Source organism: Scyliorhinus canicula, chromosome 3 (assembly GCF_902713615.1).
Source record: "Scyliorhinus canicula chromosome 3, sScyCan1.1, whole genome shotgun sequence".
Taxonomy (NCBI): Eukaryota; Metazoa; Chordata; class Chondrichthyes; order Carcharhiniformes; family Scyliorhinidae; genus Scyliorhinus; species Scyliorhinus canicula.
The window spans coordinates 165,028,530-165,046,525 of record NC_052148.1 but is presented as its reverse complement, the minus strand read 5'-3'; the positions used below and the strand labels follow the sequence as shown (position 1 = coordinate 165,046,525).

At 49.0% G+C, this 17,996-nt stretch overlaps 1 protein-coding gene across 4 annotated transcripts in view; it reads right to left on the bottom strand.

Moving 5' to 3' along the window:
- LOC119963074 (cytokine-dependent hematopoietic cell linker) overlaps nucleotides 1–17,996 on the bottom strand; it is a 177,595-nt gene that overhangs the window by 28,590 nt on the left and 131,009 nt on the right. For 3 of the 4 annotated variants that reach the window (XM_038791642.1, XM_038791644.1, XM_038791645.1), the window contains 4 exons: nucleotides 13,241–13,375; nucleotides 13,091–13,115; nucleotides 12,834–12,855; nucleotides 7,465–7,561 (listed from right to left, as the gene is read on the bottom strand). In XM_038791642.1, the coding sequence (XP_038647570.1) occupies nucleotides 7,465–7,561; nucleotides 12,834–12,855; nucleotides 13,091–13,115; nucleotides 13,241–13,375 (279 nt within the window). The remainder of the gene's footprint in view (nucleotides 1–7,464; nucleotides 7,562–12,833; nucleotides 12,856–13,090; nucleotides 13,116–13,240; nucleotides 13,376–17,996) is intronic. The other variant, XM_038791643.1, reaches the window with a different exon arrangement.

Below are 17,996 nucleotides of genomic sequence, written 5' to 3'. Positions count from 1 at the left end.
CTCTCAGTGTAAACTCACTGCTTTGCTATCAGTATACACTCACTGCTCTGCTGTCAGTACACACTCACTGCTCTGCTATCAGTGTATACTCACTGCTGTGCTATCAGTGTACACTCACTGCTCTGCTATCAGTGTATACTCACTGCTCTGCTCTCAGTGTACACTCACTGCTCTGCTATCAGTGTACACTCACTGCTCTGCTATCAGTACACACTCACTGCTCTGCTATCAGTGTATACTCACTGCTCTGCTATCAGCACACACTCACTGCTCTGCTATCAGTGTATACTCACTGCTCTGCTATCAGTGTACACTCATTGCTCTGCTATCAGTGTACACTCACTGCTCTGCTATCAGCACACACTCACTGCACTGCTCTCAGTGTACACTCACTGCTCTGCTATCAGTACACACTCACTGCTCTGCTCTCAGTGTACACTCACTGCTCTGCTATCAGTGTACACTCACTGCTCTGCTCTCAGTGTACACTCACTGCTCTGCTCTCAGTGTACACTCACTGCTCTGCTCTCAGTGTACACTCACTGCACTGCTCTCAGTGTACACTCACTGCTCTGCTATCAGTGTACACTCACTGCTCTGCTATCAGTGTACACTCACTACTCTGCTATCAGTGTATACTCACTGCACTGCTATCAGTACACACTCACTACTCTGCTGTCAGTTTACACTCACTGATCTGCTATCAGTGTACACTCACTGCTCTGCTATCAGTGTACACTTACTGCTCTGCTGTCAGTGTACACTCACTGCTCTGCCATCAGTGTTTACTCACTGCTCTGCTATCAGTACACACTCACTGCTCTGCTATCAGTATACACTCACTGCTCTGCTATCAGTGTACACTAACTGCTCTGCTATCAGTACACACTCACTGCTCTGCTATCAGTGTACACTCACTGCTCTGCGCTCAGTGTACACTAACTGCTCTGCTATCAGTGTACACTAACTGCTGTGCTATCAGTACACAGTCACTGCTCTGCTACAGTATCAGTGTACACTCACTGCTCTGCTGTCAGTGTATACTCACTGCTCTGGTATCAGTGTATACTCACTGCTCTGTTATCAGCGTACACTCACTGCTCTGCTATCAGTGTACACTCACTGCACTGCCATCAGTGTTCGCTCTCTGCACTGCCATCAATGCCCGCTCTCTGCGCTGCCGTCAGTGCCCACTCACTGCACTGCCCTCAGTGTCCGGTCTCTGCACTGCCATCAATGCCCGCTCTCTGCGCTGCCGTCAGTGCCCGCTCACTGTGCTGCCCTCAGTGCCCACTCACTGCACTGCCGTCAATGCCCGCTCACTGCGCTGCCCTCAGTGCCCACTCTCTGCACTGCCGTCAATGCCCGCTCACTGCACTGCCGTCAGTGCCCGCTCACTGTACTGCCATCAGTGCCCACTCACTGCGCTGCCCTCAGTGCCTGCTCACTGCACTGCCGTCAATGCCCGCTCACTGCACTGCCCTCAGTGCCCGCTCTCTGCCCTGCTATCAGTACACACTCACTGCTCTGCTATCAGTGTACACTCACTGCTCTGCTATCAGTACACACTCACTGCTCTGCTATCAGTGTACACTCACTGCTCTGCTATCAGCACACACTCACTGCTCTGCTCTCAGTGTACACTCACTGCTCTGCTATCAGCACACACTCACTGCTCTGCTATCAGTGTACACTCACTGCTCTGGTATCAGTGTATACTCACTGCTCTGCTATCAGTGTACACTCACTGCTCTGCTGTCAGTGTATACTCACTGCTCTGGTATCAGTGTATACTCACTGCTCTGCTATCAGTGTACACTCATTGCTCTGTTATCAGCGTACTCTCACTGCTCTGCCATCAGTGTTCGCTCTCTGCACTGCCATCAATGCCCGCTCTCTGCGCTGCCGTCAGTGCCCACTCACTGCACTGCCCTCAGTGCCCGCTCTCTGCACTGCCGTCAATGCCCGCTCTCTGCGCTGCTGTCAGTGCCCGCTCACTGTGCTGCCCTCAGTGCCCACTCACTGCACTGCCGTCAATGCCCGCTCACTGCGCTGCCCTCAGTGCCCGCTCTCTGCACTGCCGTCAATGCCCGCTCTCTGCGCTGCTGTCAGTGCCCGCTCACTGCGCTGCCCTCAGTGTCCGCTCTCTGCACTCCCGTCAATGCCCGCTCTCTGCGCTGCTGTCAGTGCCCGCTCACTGCGCTGCCCTCAATGCCCGCTCTCTGCACTGCCGTCAATGCCCGCTCACTGCGCTGCTGTCAGTGCCCGCTCACTGTGCTGCCCTCAGTGCCCACTCACTGCGCTGCCCTCAGTGCCCGCTCACTGCGCTGCCCTCAATGCCCGCTCTCTGCACTGCCGTCAATGCCCGCTCTCTGCGCTGCTGTCAGTGCCCGCTCACTGTGCTGCCCTCAGTGCCCACTCACTGCACTGCCGTCAGTGCCCGCTCACTGCGCTGCCCTCAGTGCCCACTCACTGCACTGCCGTCAATGCCCGCTCTCTGCGCTGCTGTCAGTGCCCGCTCACTGCGCTGCCCTCAGTGCCCACTCACTGCACTGCCGTCAATGCCCGCTCTCTGCACTGCCGTCAGTGCCCACTCACTGCGCTGCCCTCAGTGCCTGCTCACTGCACTGCCGTCAATGCCCGCTCTCTGCCCTGCTATCAGTACACACTCACTGCTCTGCTCTCAGTGTACACTCACTGCTCTGCTATCAGCACACACTCACTGCTCTGCTCTCAGTGTACACTCACTGCTCTGCTATCAGCACACACTCACTGCTCTGCTATCAGTGTACACTCACTGCTCTGCGATCAGTACACATTCACTGATCTGCTGTCAGTGTACACTCATTGCTCTGCTATCAGTGTATACTCACTGCACTGCTATCAGTGTACACTCACTGCTCTGCTATCAGCACACATTCACTGATCTGCTGTCAGTGTACACTCACTGCTCTGCTATCAGTGTATACTCACTGCACTGCTATCAGTGTACACTCACTGGTCTGTTATCAGTAGACACTCACTGCTCTGCTACAGTATCAGTGTACACTCACTGCTCTGCTATCACTGTACACTCACTGCTCTGCTATCAGTACACACTCACTGCTCTGCTCTCAGTGTACACTCACTGCTCTGCTATCAGTGTACACTCATTGCTCTGCTATCAGTGTATACTCACTGCTCTGCTATCAGTACACACTCACTGCTCTGCTCTCAGTGTACACTCACTGCTCTGCTATCAGTGTACACTTACTGCATTGCTATCAGTGCACATTCACTGCTCTGCTATCAGTGTACACTCACTGCTCTGCTATCAGTACACACTCACTGCTCTGCTCTCAGTGTACACTCACTGCTCTGCTCTCAGTGTACACTCACTGCTCTGCTCTCAGTGTACACTCACTGCTCTGCTCTCAGTGTACATTTACTGTATTGCTGTCAGTGCACACTCACTATGCTGCTATCAATATACACTCACTGCTCTGCTATCAGTGTACACTCACTACTCTGCTATCAGTGTATACTCACTGCACTGCTATCAGTACACACTCACTACTCTGCTGTCAGTTTACACTCACTGCTCTGCTGACAGTTTACACTCACTGCTCTGCTATCAGTGTACACTCACAGCACTGCTATCAGTACACACTTACTGCCCTGCTATCAGTACACACTCACTGCACTGCTATCAGTGTACACTCACTGCTCTGCTATCAGTACACACTCACTGCACTGCTATCAGTGTACACTCACTGCACTGCTATCAGTACACACTCACTGCTCTGCTATCTGTGTACACTCAATGCTCTGCTATCAGTGTACACTCACTGCTCTGCTATCAGTACACACTCACTGCACTGCTATCAGTGTACACTTACTGTATTGCTGTCAGTGTACACTCACTGCTCTGCTATCAGTGTACACTTACTGTATTGCTGTCAGTGTACACTCACTGCTCTGCTATCAGTACACACTCACTGCACTGCTATCAGTGTACACACACTGCTCTGCTATCAGTGTACACACACTGCTATGCTATCAGTGTATACTCACTGCTCTGCTATCAGTACACACTCACTGCTCTGCTCTCAGTGTACACTCACTGCTCTGCTATCAGTGTATACTCACTGCACTGCTATCAGTGTACACTCACTGCACTGCTATCAGTGTACACACACTGCTATGCTATCAGTGTATACTCACTGCTCTGCTATCAGTACACACTCACTGCTCTGCTCTCAGTGTACACTCACTGCTCTGCTATCAGTACACAGTCACTTCTCTGCGATCAGTACACATTCACTGATCTGCTATCAATGTACACTCACTTCTCTGTTATCAGTGTATACTCACTACTGTGCTATCAGTGTATACTCACTGCTCTGCTATCAGTGTACACTCACTACTGTGCTATCAGTGTACACTAACTGCTCTGCTCTCAGTGTACACTAACTGCTCTGCTATCAGTGTACACTCACTGCTCTGCTGTCAGTGTACACTCACTGATCTGCTGTCAGTACACACTCACTGCTCTGCTCTCAGTGTACACTCACTGCTCTGCTCTCAGTGTAAACTCACTGCTCTGCTATCAGTATACACTCACTGCTCTGCTGTCGGTACACACTCACTGCTCTGCTATCAGTGTATACTCACTGCTCTGCTATCAGTGTACACTCACTGCTCTGCTATCAGTGTATACTCACTGCTCTGCTCTCAGTGTACACTCACTGCTCTGCTATCAGTGTACACTCACTGCTCTGCTCTCAGTGTACACTCACTGCTCTGCTATCAGTGTATACTCACTGCTCTGCTATCAGTGTATACTCACTGCTCTGCTATCAGTGTACACTCATTGCTCTGCTATCAGTGTACACTCACTGCTCTGCTATCAGCACACACTCACTGCACTGCTCTCAGTGTACACTCACTGCTCTGCTATCAGTACACACTCACTGCTCTGCTCTCAGTGTACACTCACTGCTCTGCTATCAGTACACACTCACTGCTCTCAGTGTACACTCACTGCACTGCTCTCAGTGTACACTCACTGCTCTGCTATCAGTGTACACTCACTGCTCTGCTATCAGTGTACACTCACTGTTCTGCTATCAGTGTACACTCACTGCTCTGCTATCAGTACACAGTCACTGCTCTGCGATCAGTACACATTCACTGATCTGCTATCAGTGTACACTCACTGCTCTGCTGTCAGTGTACACTCACTGCTCTGCTATCAGTGTTTACTCACTGCTGTGCTATCAGTGTACACTCACTGCTCTGCTATCAGTACACACTCACTGCTCTGCTATCAGTGTACACTCACTGCTCTGCTATCAGTGTACACTAACTGCTCTGCTATCAGTACACACTCACTGCTCTGCTATCAGTGTACACTCACTGCTCTGCTATCAGTGTACACTAACTGCTCTGCTATCAGTACACACTAACTGCTCTGCTATCAGTGTACACTAACTGCTGTGCTATCAGTACACAGTCACTGCTCTGCTACAGTATCAGTGTACACTCACTGCTCTGCTGTCAGTGTATACTCACTGCTCTGGTATCAGTGTATACTCACTGCTCTGTTATCAGCGTACACTCACTGCTCTGCTATCAGTGTACACTCACTGCACTGCCATCAGTGTTCGCTCTCTGCACTGCCATCAATGCCCGCTCTCTGCGCTGCCGTCAGTGCCCACTCACTGCACTGCCCTCAGTGTCCGGTCTCTGCACTGCCATCAATGCCCGCTCTCTGCGCTGCCGTCAGTGCCCGCTCACTGTGCTGCCCTCAGTGCCCACTCACTGCACTGCCGTCAATGCCCGCTCACTGCGCTGCCCTCAGTGCCCACTCTCTGCACTGCCGTCAATGCCCGCTCACTGCACTGCCGTCAGTGCCCGCTCTCTGCACTGCCATCAGTGCCCACTCACTGCGCTGCCCTCAGTGCCTGCTCACTGCACTGCCGTCAATGCCCGCTCACTGCACTGCCCTCAGTGCCCGCTCTCTGCCCTGCTATCAGTACACACTCACTGCTCTGCTATCAGTGTACACTCACTGCTCTGCTATCAGTACACACTCACTGCTCTGCTATCAGTGTACACTCACTGCTCTGCTATCAGCACACACTCACTGCTCTGCTCTCAGTGTACACTCACTGCTCTGCTATCAGCACACACTCACTGCTCTGCTATCAGTGTACACTCACTGCTCTGGTATCAGTGTATACTCACTGCTCTGCTATCAGTGTACACTCACTGCTCTGCTGTCAGTGTATACTCACTGCTCTGGTATCAGTGTATACTCACTGCTCTGCTATCAGTGTACACTCATTGCTCTGTTATCAGCGTACTCTCACTGCTCTGCTCTCAGGGTTCGCTCTCTGCACTGCCATCAATGCCCGCTCTCTGCGTTGCCGTCAGTGCCCGCTCTCTGCACTGCCATCAATGCCCGCTCTCTGCACTGCCGTCAATGCCCGCTCTCTGCGCTGCTGTCAGTGCCCGCTCACTGTGCTGCCCTCAGTGCCCACTCACTGCACTGCCGTCAATGCCCGCTCACTGCGCTGCCCTCAGTGCCCGCTTTCTGCACTGCTGTCAGTGTCTGCTCACTGCTCTGCTGTCAGTGCCCGCTCAGTGATGCCCTCAGTGCCCGCTCTCTGCACTGCCGTCAGTGCCCGCTCAGTGCGTTGCCCTCAGTGCCCGCTCACTGCTCTGCTGTCAGTGCCCGCTCACTGCGCTGCCCTCAGTGCCCGCTTTCTGCAGTGCTGTCAGTGTCTGCTCACCGCTCTGCTGTCAGTGCCCGCTCACTGCTCTCCTGTCAGTGGCCGCTCACTGCGCTGCTGTCAGTGTCTGCTCACTGCTCTGTCATCAGTGCCCGCTCACTGCGATGCCCTCAGTGCCCGCTCACTGCGATGCCCTCAGTGCCCGCCCTCTGCACTGCCATCAGTGCCCGCTTTCGGTGCTGCTGTCAGTGTCTGCTCATGGCACTGCCCTCAGTGCCCGCTCTCTGCACTGCCGTCAGTGCCCACTTTCGGTGCTGCTGTCAGTGTCTGCTCATGGCACTGCCATCAGTGCCTGCTCTCTGCACTGCCGTCAGTGCCCACTTTCGGTGCTGCTGTCAGTGTCTGCTCATGGCACTGCCATCAGTGCCCGCTCCCTGTGCTGACTTTTGTGCACCCATTCAGCACTCCTCTTCCACCAGAACTTTTGTCCAGAGCTTAACTTATTTAAAGTTAACTCACTTTTCACTAGTGGGTGCTTGGACCTGTCAATTTAATCTGCCAGGAATGTCGGAAGGAAATGTTGCCATCATCCAATGCCTGCACAGATTGGGCATTGGCTGTCCACTGGCAATGTTGGTATGCTTTGCACCTGTTCTCGACCTGAGAATTAAGCCCAACGCTTTTCGATATCTGACCTTGATTGCAAAGCACCTATGATCAAAAACTACAGGCAAATATTTAATTGTACCTTGCTGTTGGCAGGCTTCTAGAAGTGGGTTTAAACGGCAATGAATGTTGCTGTCTCATTGGCCTAATAATGTCAGGTGAACTTCGGAAATCAGTACCTAAAGAAGAACATTTCAAAGTAAGAGACATCTTAAGAACTGTGAATAGTACGTTCTGAATTTGTTCACAAACGTGCATTTGAGTTTTTCACGCGGAATATTCCAAGCTGAATTGATTTTTTAAAATGTTGATTTTAAAATTCATTTGTCTCCTGATTCATGTCCCATTCTTCAGCTGGCAGACTGCACACAGTTCTGTGTCTTGCACTGTACCCAGCTATGGGCATTCAGCTGAGTTTGACACAATATGACTTGCTTCAAAGACTACTTTCTTCTTGTTTGGTGGACGCCTTCCATTTATTCACCATTTCATTTTGACATTTTGACAACTCAGACCCCAACATTTGTTGCTCTGTTTATCTCTTATACAACTTGTGCACCAAATTTATTTACCTGTCTTCTATCATCGTTAATGTGTGAGTTTTGATAATCGATGGCCATAGGCCAGGGGCTGGGTCCACCGATCGCCAACGCCGAAATCGCGCTCAGCCGGAGAATCCCCGTTTATGCCGTTTTTGCGGGGGCAGATCATCGCAAAAACAGCGCTGCCCGCGATAAACGGCATAAATGTCGATTCTCTGACGGATCACAGAACGTGATTTCGGTGTCGGCGATCGGTAAATCCAGCCCCTGGCCTATGGTCATCGTACTCGAGGAGTATGGCGCACGTCACATGAATGGCCTCAGGACATCACCTGAGGCCCTGCCCTGATGCTCTGTCCCCCGACGGGTCGAGTCCCCGACAGCTTGGGACACGTGTGCTCACACCGTTCGGGGATCCTGCGTGGCGGCTGCGGACTCAGTCCAGGACTGCCACAGTCGGGAGGGGAGCCATTCCGCTGGCAGCGTGGCCTTCTGGGGGACTGGTGAGGGGGGGTGATCCAGGGATGGCGAGGGCAGCCTTTCACAGGCCGAGTTCGTGCACAGCTGCCGCCATGTTGCCCGGACATTCTGAGGCCGTAAACGCAGGTAAAGACGCGGGTTTACACTGCATGGTTGCGAGCCCCCCACCGGACGGAGATCGGTGCAGGGGCGGTACCGACTTTCTGGTCGTAAGGCCAGACGGATCCTGTGGATAAAGCCACAGGATCGGAGAACCAGCCCGATGTGTTGCAGTCGATCCTGTCTTAAAGGTGGAATGGTGTGCAGTCCTCTGGGAGGCCACTAGATGGAGCAATTTACAATGTTTCCTGTTTCCTAACTAAAAATAACAAAAGACTTAACTTTAGATAAAGCGGGGTGAATGAGGGAATACATATTAACTTTTGAATGTTCCCATATATCGGGGAATAAACCTCACACTTCAACAGACTTTCATCCATCACTGTGCAGTATGTAGCTGCATTAGGATTCACTTTAGGTCCATTAAACATTGAAGATAACAAACAAAAGATGGTGAATATTTGCTGCTTATTTGCTGCTATTCAGCTGTGTATCACAGATATATATATCATTTTTCTGAAATAAATGGTGCATTGAACTTGTTAAAGCAACATGCAGCTCCTCGATGAAACTAATGGCATTTATTTTACCATGGGTGCTGCATTTTTTTAAATTAATTTTTACGGGATATGGGCTTAACTGACTAGGTCAGCATTTGTTACCCATCTCTAATTGCCCTTGAGAACGTGGTGGGGAGATGCCTTCTTGAATCACTGCAGTATCTGAGATGTAGGTACACCCACTGTGCTGTTACGGAGGGAGTTCCAGGATCTTGAACCAGCCACAGTGAAGGAACAGCGACATATTTCCAAGTTAGGATAGTGAGTGACTTAGAGGGAAATTTCAGGTGGTGATGGTCCCATGTATCTGCTGCTCTTGTCCTTCGGGATGGTGATGGTCGTGGGTTTGGAAGGTGCTGCCTAAGGAACCTTGGTGAGTTACTGCAGTGTATCCTGTAGATGGTACACATGGCTACTACTGTCGTTGGTGGTGGAGGGAGTGAATGGGCGGGATTCTCCAACTCCCCGCTGGGTCGGAGAATCGGCGGGGACCGGCGTCAATCCCGACCCCACCGTGTCCTGAATTCTCCGGCACCAGAGATTCGGCGGGGACGGGAATCGTGCCGCGCCGGTCGGCGGGCCTCCCCCCCGGCGATTCTCCATCCCGCGATGGGCCGAAGTCCCGCCGCTGTCATGCCATTCCCGTCGGCGTGAATCAAACCACCTACCAAACCAGCGGGACCAGGCAGCGCGGGCGGGCTCTAGGGTCCTGGGGGGGGGGGGGGGGGCGCGGGGCGATCTGGCCCCAGGGGGTGCCCCCACGGTGGCCTGGCCCGCGATCGGGGCCCACCGATCGGCGGGCGGGTCTGTGCCGTGGGGGCACTCTTTTCCTTCCGCCTTCGCCATCGTCTTGATGATGGCGGAGGCGGAAGTGACCCCCTCCCCTGTGCATGCGCGGACTTCCGCCGGTCGACGAAGTCCCTTTGGCCCCGGCTGGCGTGGCGCCAAAGGCCGTTCCCGCCGACTGGCGGGGCGCCAACCACTCCGGTGCAGGCCTAGCCACTCAATGTTAGGGCTTGGTCCCTAAAGGTGTGGAGACTTCCGCACCTTTGGGGCGGCCCGATGCCGGAGTGGTTCACGCCACTCCATCCCGTCGGGACCCCCTGCCCCGCCGGGTAGGGGAGAATCCCGCCCAATGTTTGTGGACGGGATTGCAATTAAGTGGGCTGCTTTGTCCTGGATGGTGTCAAGATTCATGAGTGTTGTTCAAGCCACTTATCCAGGCACGTGGGAGCATTCCATCACATTTGTGCCCTGATGGTGGTGGGCAGGCTTTGGGGGCTCAGGAGGTGAGTTACTCGCCGCAGGATTCCTAACCTCTAACCTGCTCTTATGACCACAGTATTTATATGGCTAGTCCAGTTCAGTTTTTGAGTAATGCTGATGCTACATTATACCCGAACAGGCGCTGGAATGTGGCGACTAGGGGCTTTCCACAGGAACTTCATTTGAAGCCTACTTGTGACAATAAGCGATTTTCATTTCATAGGTTTTGTCTGCATTCCAATAACGACATTAAAATAGATACCTATCAATTAATTCAATTTTTAACACCAAACACCGCGCTTGCGCTAATGTGTTTAGAAAGGTTGTTTAACACAGGCTAAGGCCTCATGGTAAAAACAAAATACCATGGTTGCTGGAAATCTGAACTAACAACAGAAAATTCTGGAAACACTCAGTCGATGGGGGTAGAAACAGAGACAGATGGGCCATAGCAAACTTGGTAAGCAGCATCAGATTGCCATATTTTTTAATGGCGGGGCCAGCATTCATTACCCATCCCTAATTGCCCTTCAACTGAATGTCTTGCTCGGCCGTGTCAGAGGGAATTTAAGAGTCAACCACATTTCTGCGGATCTGGAGTCGCATTAGTGAACCAAACTGGTTTTGTGGTCATCATTATTAGACTTTTAATTCCAGAACTTTTGGTGAATAAAAATTTCACCACCTGCCTACGGTGGGATTCAAACCCACTTCCTGAAGCATTACTCTGGGTTTCTGGTCCAGTGACAATAACAATACGCCACCACCTCATCTTATCAATTTACCTGCGCTAAAATTCTTAAGCGCCTGCCTCACCTGACTCAGGTCGGGTGAGATTTAGGCAGTGCAGCACGTCCGTGGTTCCATGTCAAAGTCCAAAAGAAGAGGAGAGAAGGAGGACACGCCCCCTTCAAAACTTTTTTTTTTAAGAGTACCGAATTATTTTGTTTTCCAACTAACAGGCAATTTAGCGTGACCAATCCGCCTAACCTGCACATCTTTTGGGTTGTGGGGGTGAGACCCACACAGACACGGGGGGAATGTGCAAACTCCACACGGACAGTGACCCAGGGCCGGGATTCGAACCCAGGTCCTCAGCGCCATAGCCCCAGTGCTAACTACTGCGCCACCGTGCGGCCCGAGCCCCCTTTTTTTTTAATAACACTAGCTGCAATAAAACAGATGAGTTTAAATGATCAATTTAAAATAAGATGCCAGTGAGATGGTAAGTGCGTAAGCTAAGTGAATTGAATGTGGGGGGCTGGTGTTCTGGCGTGCACTGAGAGTCAGATGTCGGAGTGGAGGGGGGTGGGGGGCATGGCCATCGGAGGGAATGGGGGAGTTGGACATGAGGGGGTTGGAAGTGTTAGACATCAGATGTGGTGGTGGGGTCGGCCATGGGTGGGGCATTTGGATATTGGGAGCATGTGTGGGGGTTTCGACATTGGAATGGGTGAGGGTCTAGTCAGGTCGGACAGTGTGGGGGGGGGGGGTTGGTGACTGCGGGGGGGATGTGGGTCAGGACTGGGGAATTGGGGGTTAGGTCAGATCAGGGGTGGACGTGTTGTTGGTGGGTGGGGTTCAGTCCGGTTGGAGGATGATTGGGTTGGTAAAGGGGTCAGGTCAGGGGGCAGTGGGGAATCCTGTGTGGGAGGAGAATACTGTGGGGGTCAGGGTGGCTTACTTGGGGAGGGGGTTTCGCTCGAGAGTCGGGGATGTGGGAGTTCTCCAGTGCGAGGCTCATTCTGGGTATTTCAAATAGTTACATGAACTTATCTACACCTGGAGTTCTGTGAACTCTGTACATAAGGGAGCATATATGTGTCTTGGAGAGTGGGTGGAATCTTAGGATAAGGGGGTATGCCTTTTCCAACTTAGATGATGAGAAATTTCTTCTCTCAGAAGTTTGTAAGTCTTTGGAATTTTCAGTTGTTTAGTATATTCAAAGCCGAGGTCAATAGAATTTTGGACTTTAAAGGAAGCAGGAAATATACAGATGAGATGGGAAGGTGGAGTTCAGGCTCAGTATCTGCCATGATCTTGATAATGGCCGAGCATGCTCAAGGGGTCATATGGCCTACTTCTGCTCCTCTTTCTTATGTCCTTACGTTCTGTTTATTTTGCAATCTAGCATTCCAATTGGTTTAAAATGAATCACCAGAAATCCATATGCTGGGTTCCTGCAAATTCCCTGGAAGATTGGATTATCAAATCTCTTGTTCCTCAGGCAGCTATTCATCAGCTTGTGGTTTGGAAGAAATTTAAATCTAAATTGAAACCTTCATGAAATATCTTTTTATGTATCAGTCCATACAAGTTAGTTTAGCTTCTTCAACACACACAGCAAAAAAAATAATATAAAAACTCTTATCTTTAATAATCATCTTATTATGTTATTGTAAAATGATGTATGTTTGTGATTTTTTAGAAAATAGAATATTTTGGCAAATGTATTGCATACATTTTCCAACAAAAAGTGTTATTTTTCTTTGTAATGTACCTACCATTCCTCGGTATGAGTGCCTGCTGGGGAAGAAAACAAGAGTTATAACATTAGGGTGTAAGCATTCAGTTCATGAAACTCAAAACCATTACTATCATTTGAGGCCAGATATTAAAAGGAAGAATATGCAAATGCTTTTATTAAGTTCAAAAAGCAAGTATACAGTTCGGGAATGGATGAAAACAAACAGCACTGTTTTACTTGCATAGTTTGGAAAAGATTTGAGAAACTGAAAAGGATCTACAAGAGTATACAGACCTCATTTTGTTTGCTCCTATGTAATCTGAAATGAAAATAAAAGTAAGCCGAAATGTTGAATTATCATATTTACTAGAGAGTAACTGTCGCTTTTGTTTTCAAGTCATAAAACCAGTTAGCTATCTCAGTTGAGTATTTGATTTAACTCACCCAATGTTATTTTCAGAGTGGGTTGTTGATGGCTTGTTTGTGGAATGTGGGAGGTGGTCCGGTCCTGAGAAACTGTGTGTGTGGCTAGGTTTAGGAGGAAGTTGTTGGATTTCTTTGGGTATGCTCTTAGGAGGTCTGGAATTGCACAAAACAATTTACTGAAAAAACTGACAAACGTGACAGATGTTTTTATCATGACTTGTAAACGGAATATGACATTGAAATGTTGAAAAAGACATCTGGTGGCGCAATGTAAGGGGGGAAGGCACGTACGAGGTGGCCCCCGCTGGAGTATGTACTTTTTGCCCCTTTTCTGAGGACCACGGATTGTTTACTGTCAAAAACCCACATAGTTATTGTACTAAAGATCTTGTATGATGGAATTGCCCAACACATTCAGGGAAAAGGCAGCTGGGAGCAGTGACTCATCAATGGAAGCCTGAGGCCTCTCAGAGCTCATCGGCAAGAAAAAATGGCGGAGTCAGTTTCTGGCTCTCCGTCACTCCACTAACGGCCGAGGTGCTTTCTCACTTTCTTGGCAAAAGAATTTGAAAAGCATTGACGCCAAATTGTCGGAAGACCTCAGGAAATCATTTGAGAGGCCTTGGCCCCCATTCGAGCTGTTTTGGAAAACTAATTAGACCATTGAAGCCCGGGGTGCCACGATCAAAGATATGTCTCAGCGGGCCGCAGCGATCGGACTGCTTTGCTAGAATCGGTAATGTCCTCAGTGATCAAAACGAATAAATCGTTGAGAGCCAATATCAATGACCTAGAAAATAGGTCCAGGAGGCAAATTATTCGGATTGCGAGGTTACCGAAGGGGAGGGAGGGTCTAACACCTGCGGATTACTTCTCAGGTATGTTCAGCAAGATGGTGGGTGAGGGTAGATTCACAGCCCTGTCTGAATTGGACCGAACCTATCATACACTTTGGCTGAAGCCTTGTCCTGAAGATCCACCACGTGCAGTAATGATGAGGTTCCACAGCTTCAAGGAAAAGGAACAGGTTTTGCGATGGGCAAGGGAACATTGCGACTTTAAGTGGGAAGGCCACTCCATCAGTTTCTAGCAGGACAAGGGTGCGGGGTTGGCAAAGAAGATAATCACTATCAATGGAGTCAAGGCCGTCCTGTATAAAAGTGGATTCCGGTTTGGGTTGGTCTACCCAGCTCTGCTCAGAGTAACTTTTGAGGGGAAAGACTATTTCTACGACACACCGGGAGAGGCGGATTCTTTTATCTTGAGGCGGACTCTTTGGTTGAAAGACACAAGTTGGGTGTGGTGCAATTGCGTTTTCGGTTCTGTCGATGGGCATGTTGAATGTTACATTGCTGGGGTTTCAGGTTTGTTCTTGTTTCTTCTTGTTCTTAATGAGGTTGAGTTCTTATAGTTCTTTTAGATTTGGGTTTTTATACTATGTGAAGTTTTCTTTGTTATGTTAATAATATAGCTTCTTTTTGGTGAGCTAGGTACATGGGGTTTTGGTATTTTGTTGTTTATATCAATTTTTATTTTTCTCCAGTCGGGACCCTGCCTGCTAACTCAGGGGTTAGTTAACAGGAGCAGTTTTGAAGGGTTCACTGTAGCTCATTATAGAGTTTTTTTTAGATAATGAGCTTGGAGTTCTTGTTTTGTTTAGGGTTGTTGGACATGAGCTTGAGTAGTTTTCACTTGTCTTGCTTCTATTTCTATTTGTACTTGGGCGTGGCTTAAGGGTAATGGTGTAAGGGGAGGGAGTGGGGTCATTTGCTGACTTGGTTGGGTGGCCATCTTGTGTGGATCTGTTTGCTGTACCTTTTTAGTATCCTGTGGGTAATCTCTCTTGTGGACAGGGCTGACTCTGGATTTTTTTTGGGGGGGGGAATGGTTGGAGATTCCCAATTCACTTGGTTTCCAGGAAATTAAGGGGTTTGAATGGCCCAGTGAAAAGGTTGAGGGCATTTGCTCACCTTAAGAGTTTAAACTCCGACGTGGTGTTTTTGCAAGAGACCCATTTGCAGGTCAGAGGCCAAATAGGCTGTGCAAGGGATGGGTAGGGCAGGTATTTCATTCAGATTTAGATGTTAGGGCCAGGGGTGCGGCAATTTTAATTAATAAATGGGTTCAGTTCTCTGCTTCTAAGATTTTGGCCAACCCCAACGAAGATAATTTATTGCCTCTCTCCCCAATTAAGACTCACATCAGCTTATTTTGGGTGGGGACCTGAATTGGACCCTCGATTGGATCATTCCACACATAAATCTTTTCTTCCTCAGGGCTTTGGCATCTTTCATGATGGAAGGGCGATAGATCCTTGGTACTTCTTGTATCCAAGTAATAAAGATTTTTAATTTTTTCGCATGCCCAACAAGTATTTTTGCGGAATTAGATAGGTTTCTCCTCCCTTCAGTGGTAGCAGCTGAGTACTCAGCGATTGTTATTTTGGACCATGCCCTGCACTTTGTGAATTTGATGCTGGAGTCTGGCCCCACCCAACACCACGGAGATTAGACATAACACTATTAGCGGATAAAAAGAATTATGAGCATATGTCCACTGCCATAGAGGACTATATCAAATTTAACAAGACTGAATCAATTTCACCTTCCTTCGGCGGTGAAATAATCTCTGAGAGAGCGTATTTGGTGAGGACAACAAGGGTGGAGCAGCAGAGGCTGGTGGATTCTATGCTGGAGGTGGACTACCAGTACTCGCTTGATCCTACCCCGGAATTGCTGGCAAGTAGGAAATAACTGCGCCCACAGTTTGAATTGTTGTCGGCTGGCAGGGCAGTGAGCCAGGTGTGATGCTCAAGGGGCATGTTTTATGAATAAGAGAAGAAGGCCAGTCATCCTTTGGCTCACCAGCTTAAACAACAAGTGACCTCTCAGGAAATCACAGATTCTCCATTTAAGCAGGAACCACGTTTCCGCTCCATGGGTTAATGCAGCTTTTGAAACTTTTTCCCATGATCTTTACAGATCGGAGCCTCCTGCGGGTGGGTCAGTCATGTCTGACTTTTTGGATGACTTACTCATCCCAATTGTTGGGGTGGAGAGAAGCGGTGAATTGAAATCTCCGTTACATGCTGATGAAATCTTAAAATGTATTGTATTGATGCAATCTGGCAAAGGTGCTGGTCCGGATGCTTTCCGATTGAATTCTGTAAGTTCTCGGAGCAGCTGGTGCCTTTAATTCTGGACATGTTCAATGATTCCCTATCCTGGGGAGTGCTGCCCTCTACCCTCACTCTGGCCTCTATCGCTTTGCTTTTTAAAATAAAAATAATTTTTTTTTAAGAGTACCCAATTATTTTTCCCAATTAAGGGGCAATTTAGCGTGGCCATCCACCTACCCTGCACATCTTTGGTTTGTGGGAGTGAGATCCATGCAGACACGGGGAGAATGGTGAAACTTCACACGGACAGTGACCCAGAGCCAGGACTGAACCCGGGTCCTCAGCAGCGTAGGCAGTGCTCACCCCTGCGCCACATGTGCCACCTATCACTTTGCTCTTTAAGAGGGATAAAAACCCGACAGAGTGTGGTTCGTACCATCCTATTTCACTTTTGAACGTAGATGTCAAGCTACACGAGACACGACTGCCCACTGTCCCTACTCCTGTTTTCTTTGGCAATAGAGCTATTGAGTAGTTTGAGGGTGAAATGAGAGAGTCAATTGGGTCCCATTCTTAATGGGGAGGTGTGGAGCGAGACCATACATAGGGTTAGCTCCACCTCTTCATGTGCTCAGCTGATTATGATTCACTTTAAGGTTCTGCACTTGACCAGGGCAAGGATATGTGGGTTCTTCCCTGGGGTTAAGTATGAGTGTGAGTGCTGTTCTTGTGGGCTGACTAACCATACACATATGTTCTGGTCTTGTCCCAAGTTGATAGGCTTCTGGGCTTCTTCCTTTAATACCACATCAGAGATACTCCATGTAGATTTGTATCCGTGTCTGCTAGTGGCCATATTTGGGATGGTGGATTCACCAGTGATTCAGTTTGGGGCGAAGGTGGATGTCCTTGCCTTTGCCTCGTTGATAGCCCAGAGGTGAAATTTGCTTGGGTGGCGTCTCCCAATCCGCCTCGTGCCTCAGTTTCACTGGGTGACCTAATGTCATTTTTACATTTGGAGAAGGTTAAGTTCACCATCAGGGGGTCGGTAGAGAGTTTTTACCTCAGAAGCAGCCATTTATTTCCTTTTTCAAGAAGTTAGTCACCGTCAGCTGTTAGGAGGTTTAGGTTAGTTTTTATATTTTAGTTCTCTTCTCTTGTGTTTTTCTGTTTGATTATTTCTGTTTTGGTTATTATGAAAATTTCTGAATAAACATATTTTCAAAGGAAAGGAAATGTTGAAGAAACATTTAAATTGGTGATAATAACACATTGCTTTTGTTCCCAGCACCTCAAGAACACTTCTATGGAAGTCAAAGCATAATACTCTTTCCCACACAATATTGCTTCAAAATTGAAGATCCATCATTATCAAGTCCCTTCCTCCAAAATTGCTGTTCCAAGTCAGGTTTAAAAATCTAAAAATAAACCTGTAACCTCTGTTGCGTGGACAACTCAGCCCATTCCATAGTGATAAAGATAAGAGGCGTGGTTCAATAACTCCAAAGATGCACAGCCAATTTCTGATCTGTGGTGCCAAGTCTTTCAACACCTTGAAGGAAGTTTTGAACATTCGGGCAATCCTTGAAACTTCCCCAATTACATGCTGGCAAAATAATATGAAGCAGATGTTTCTTCCCAAAAAATTGAGAACAA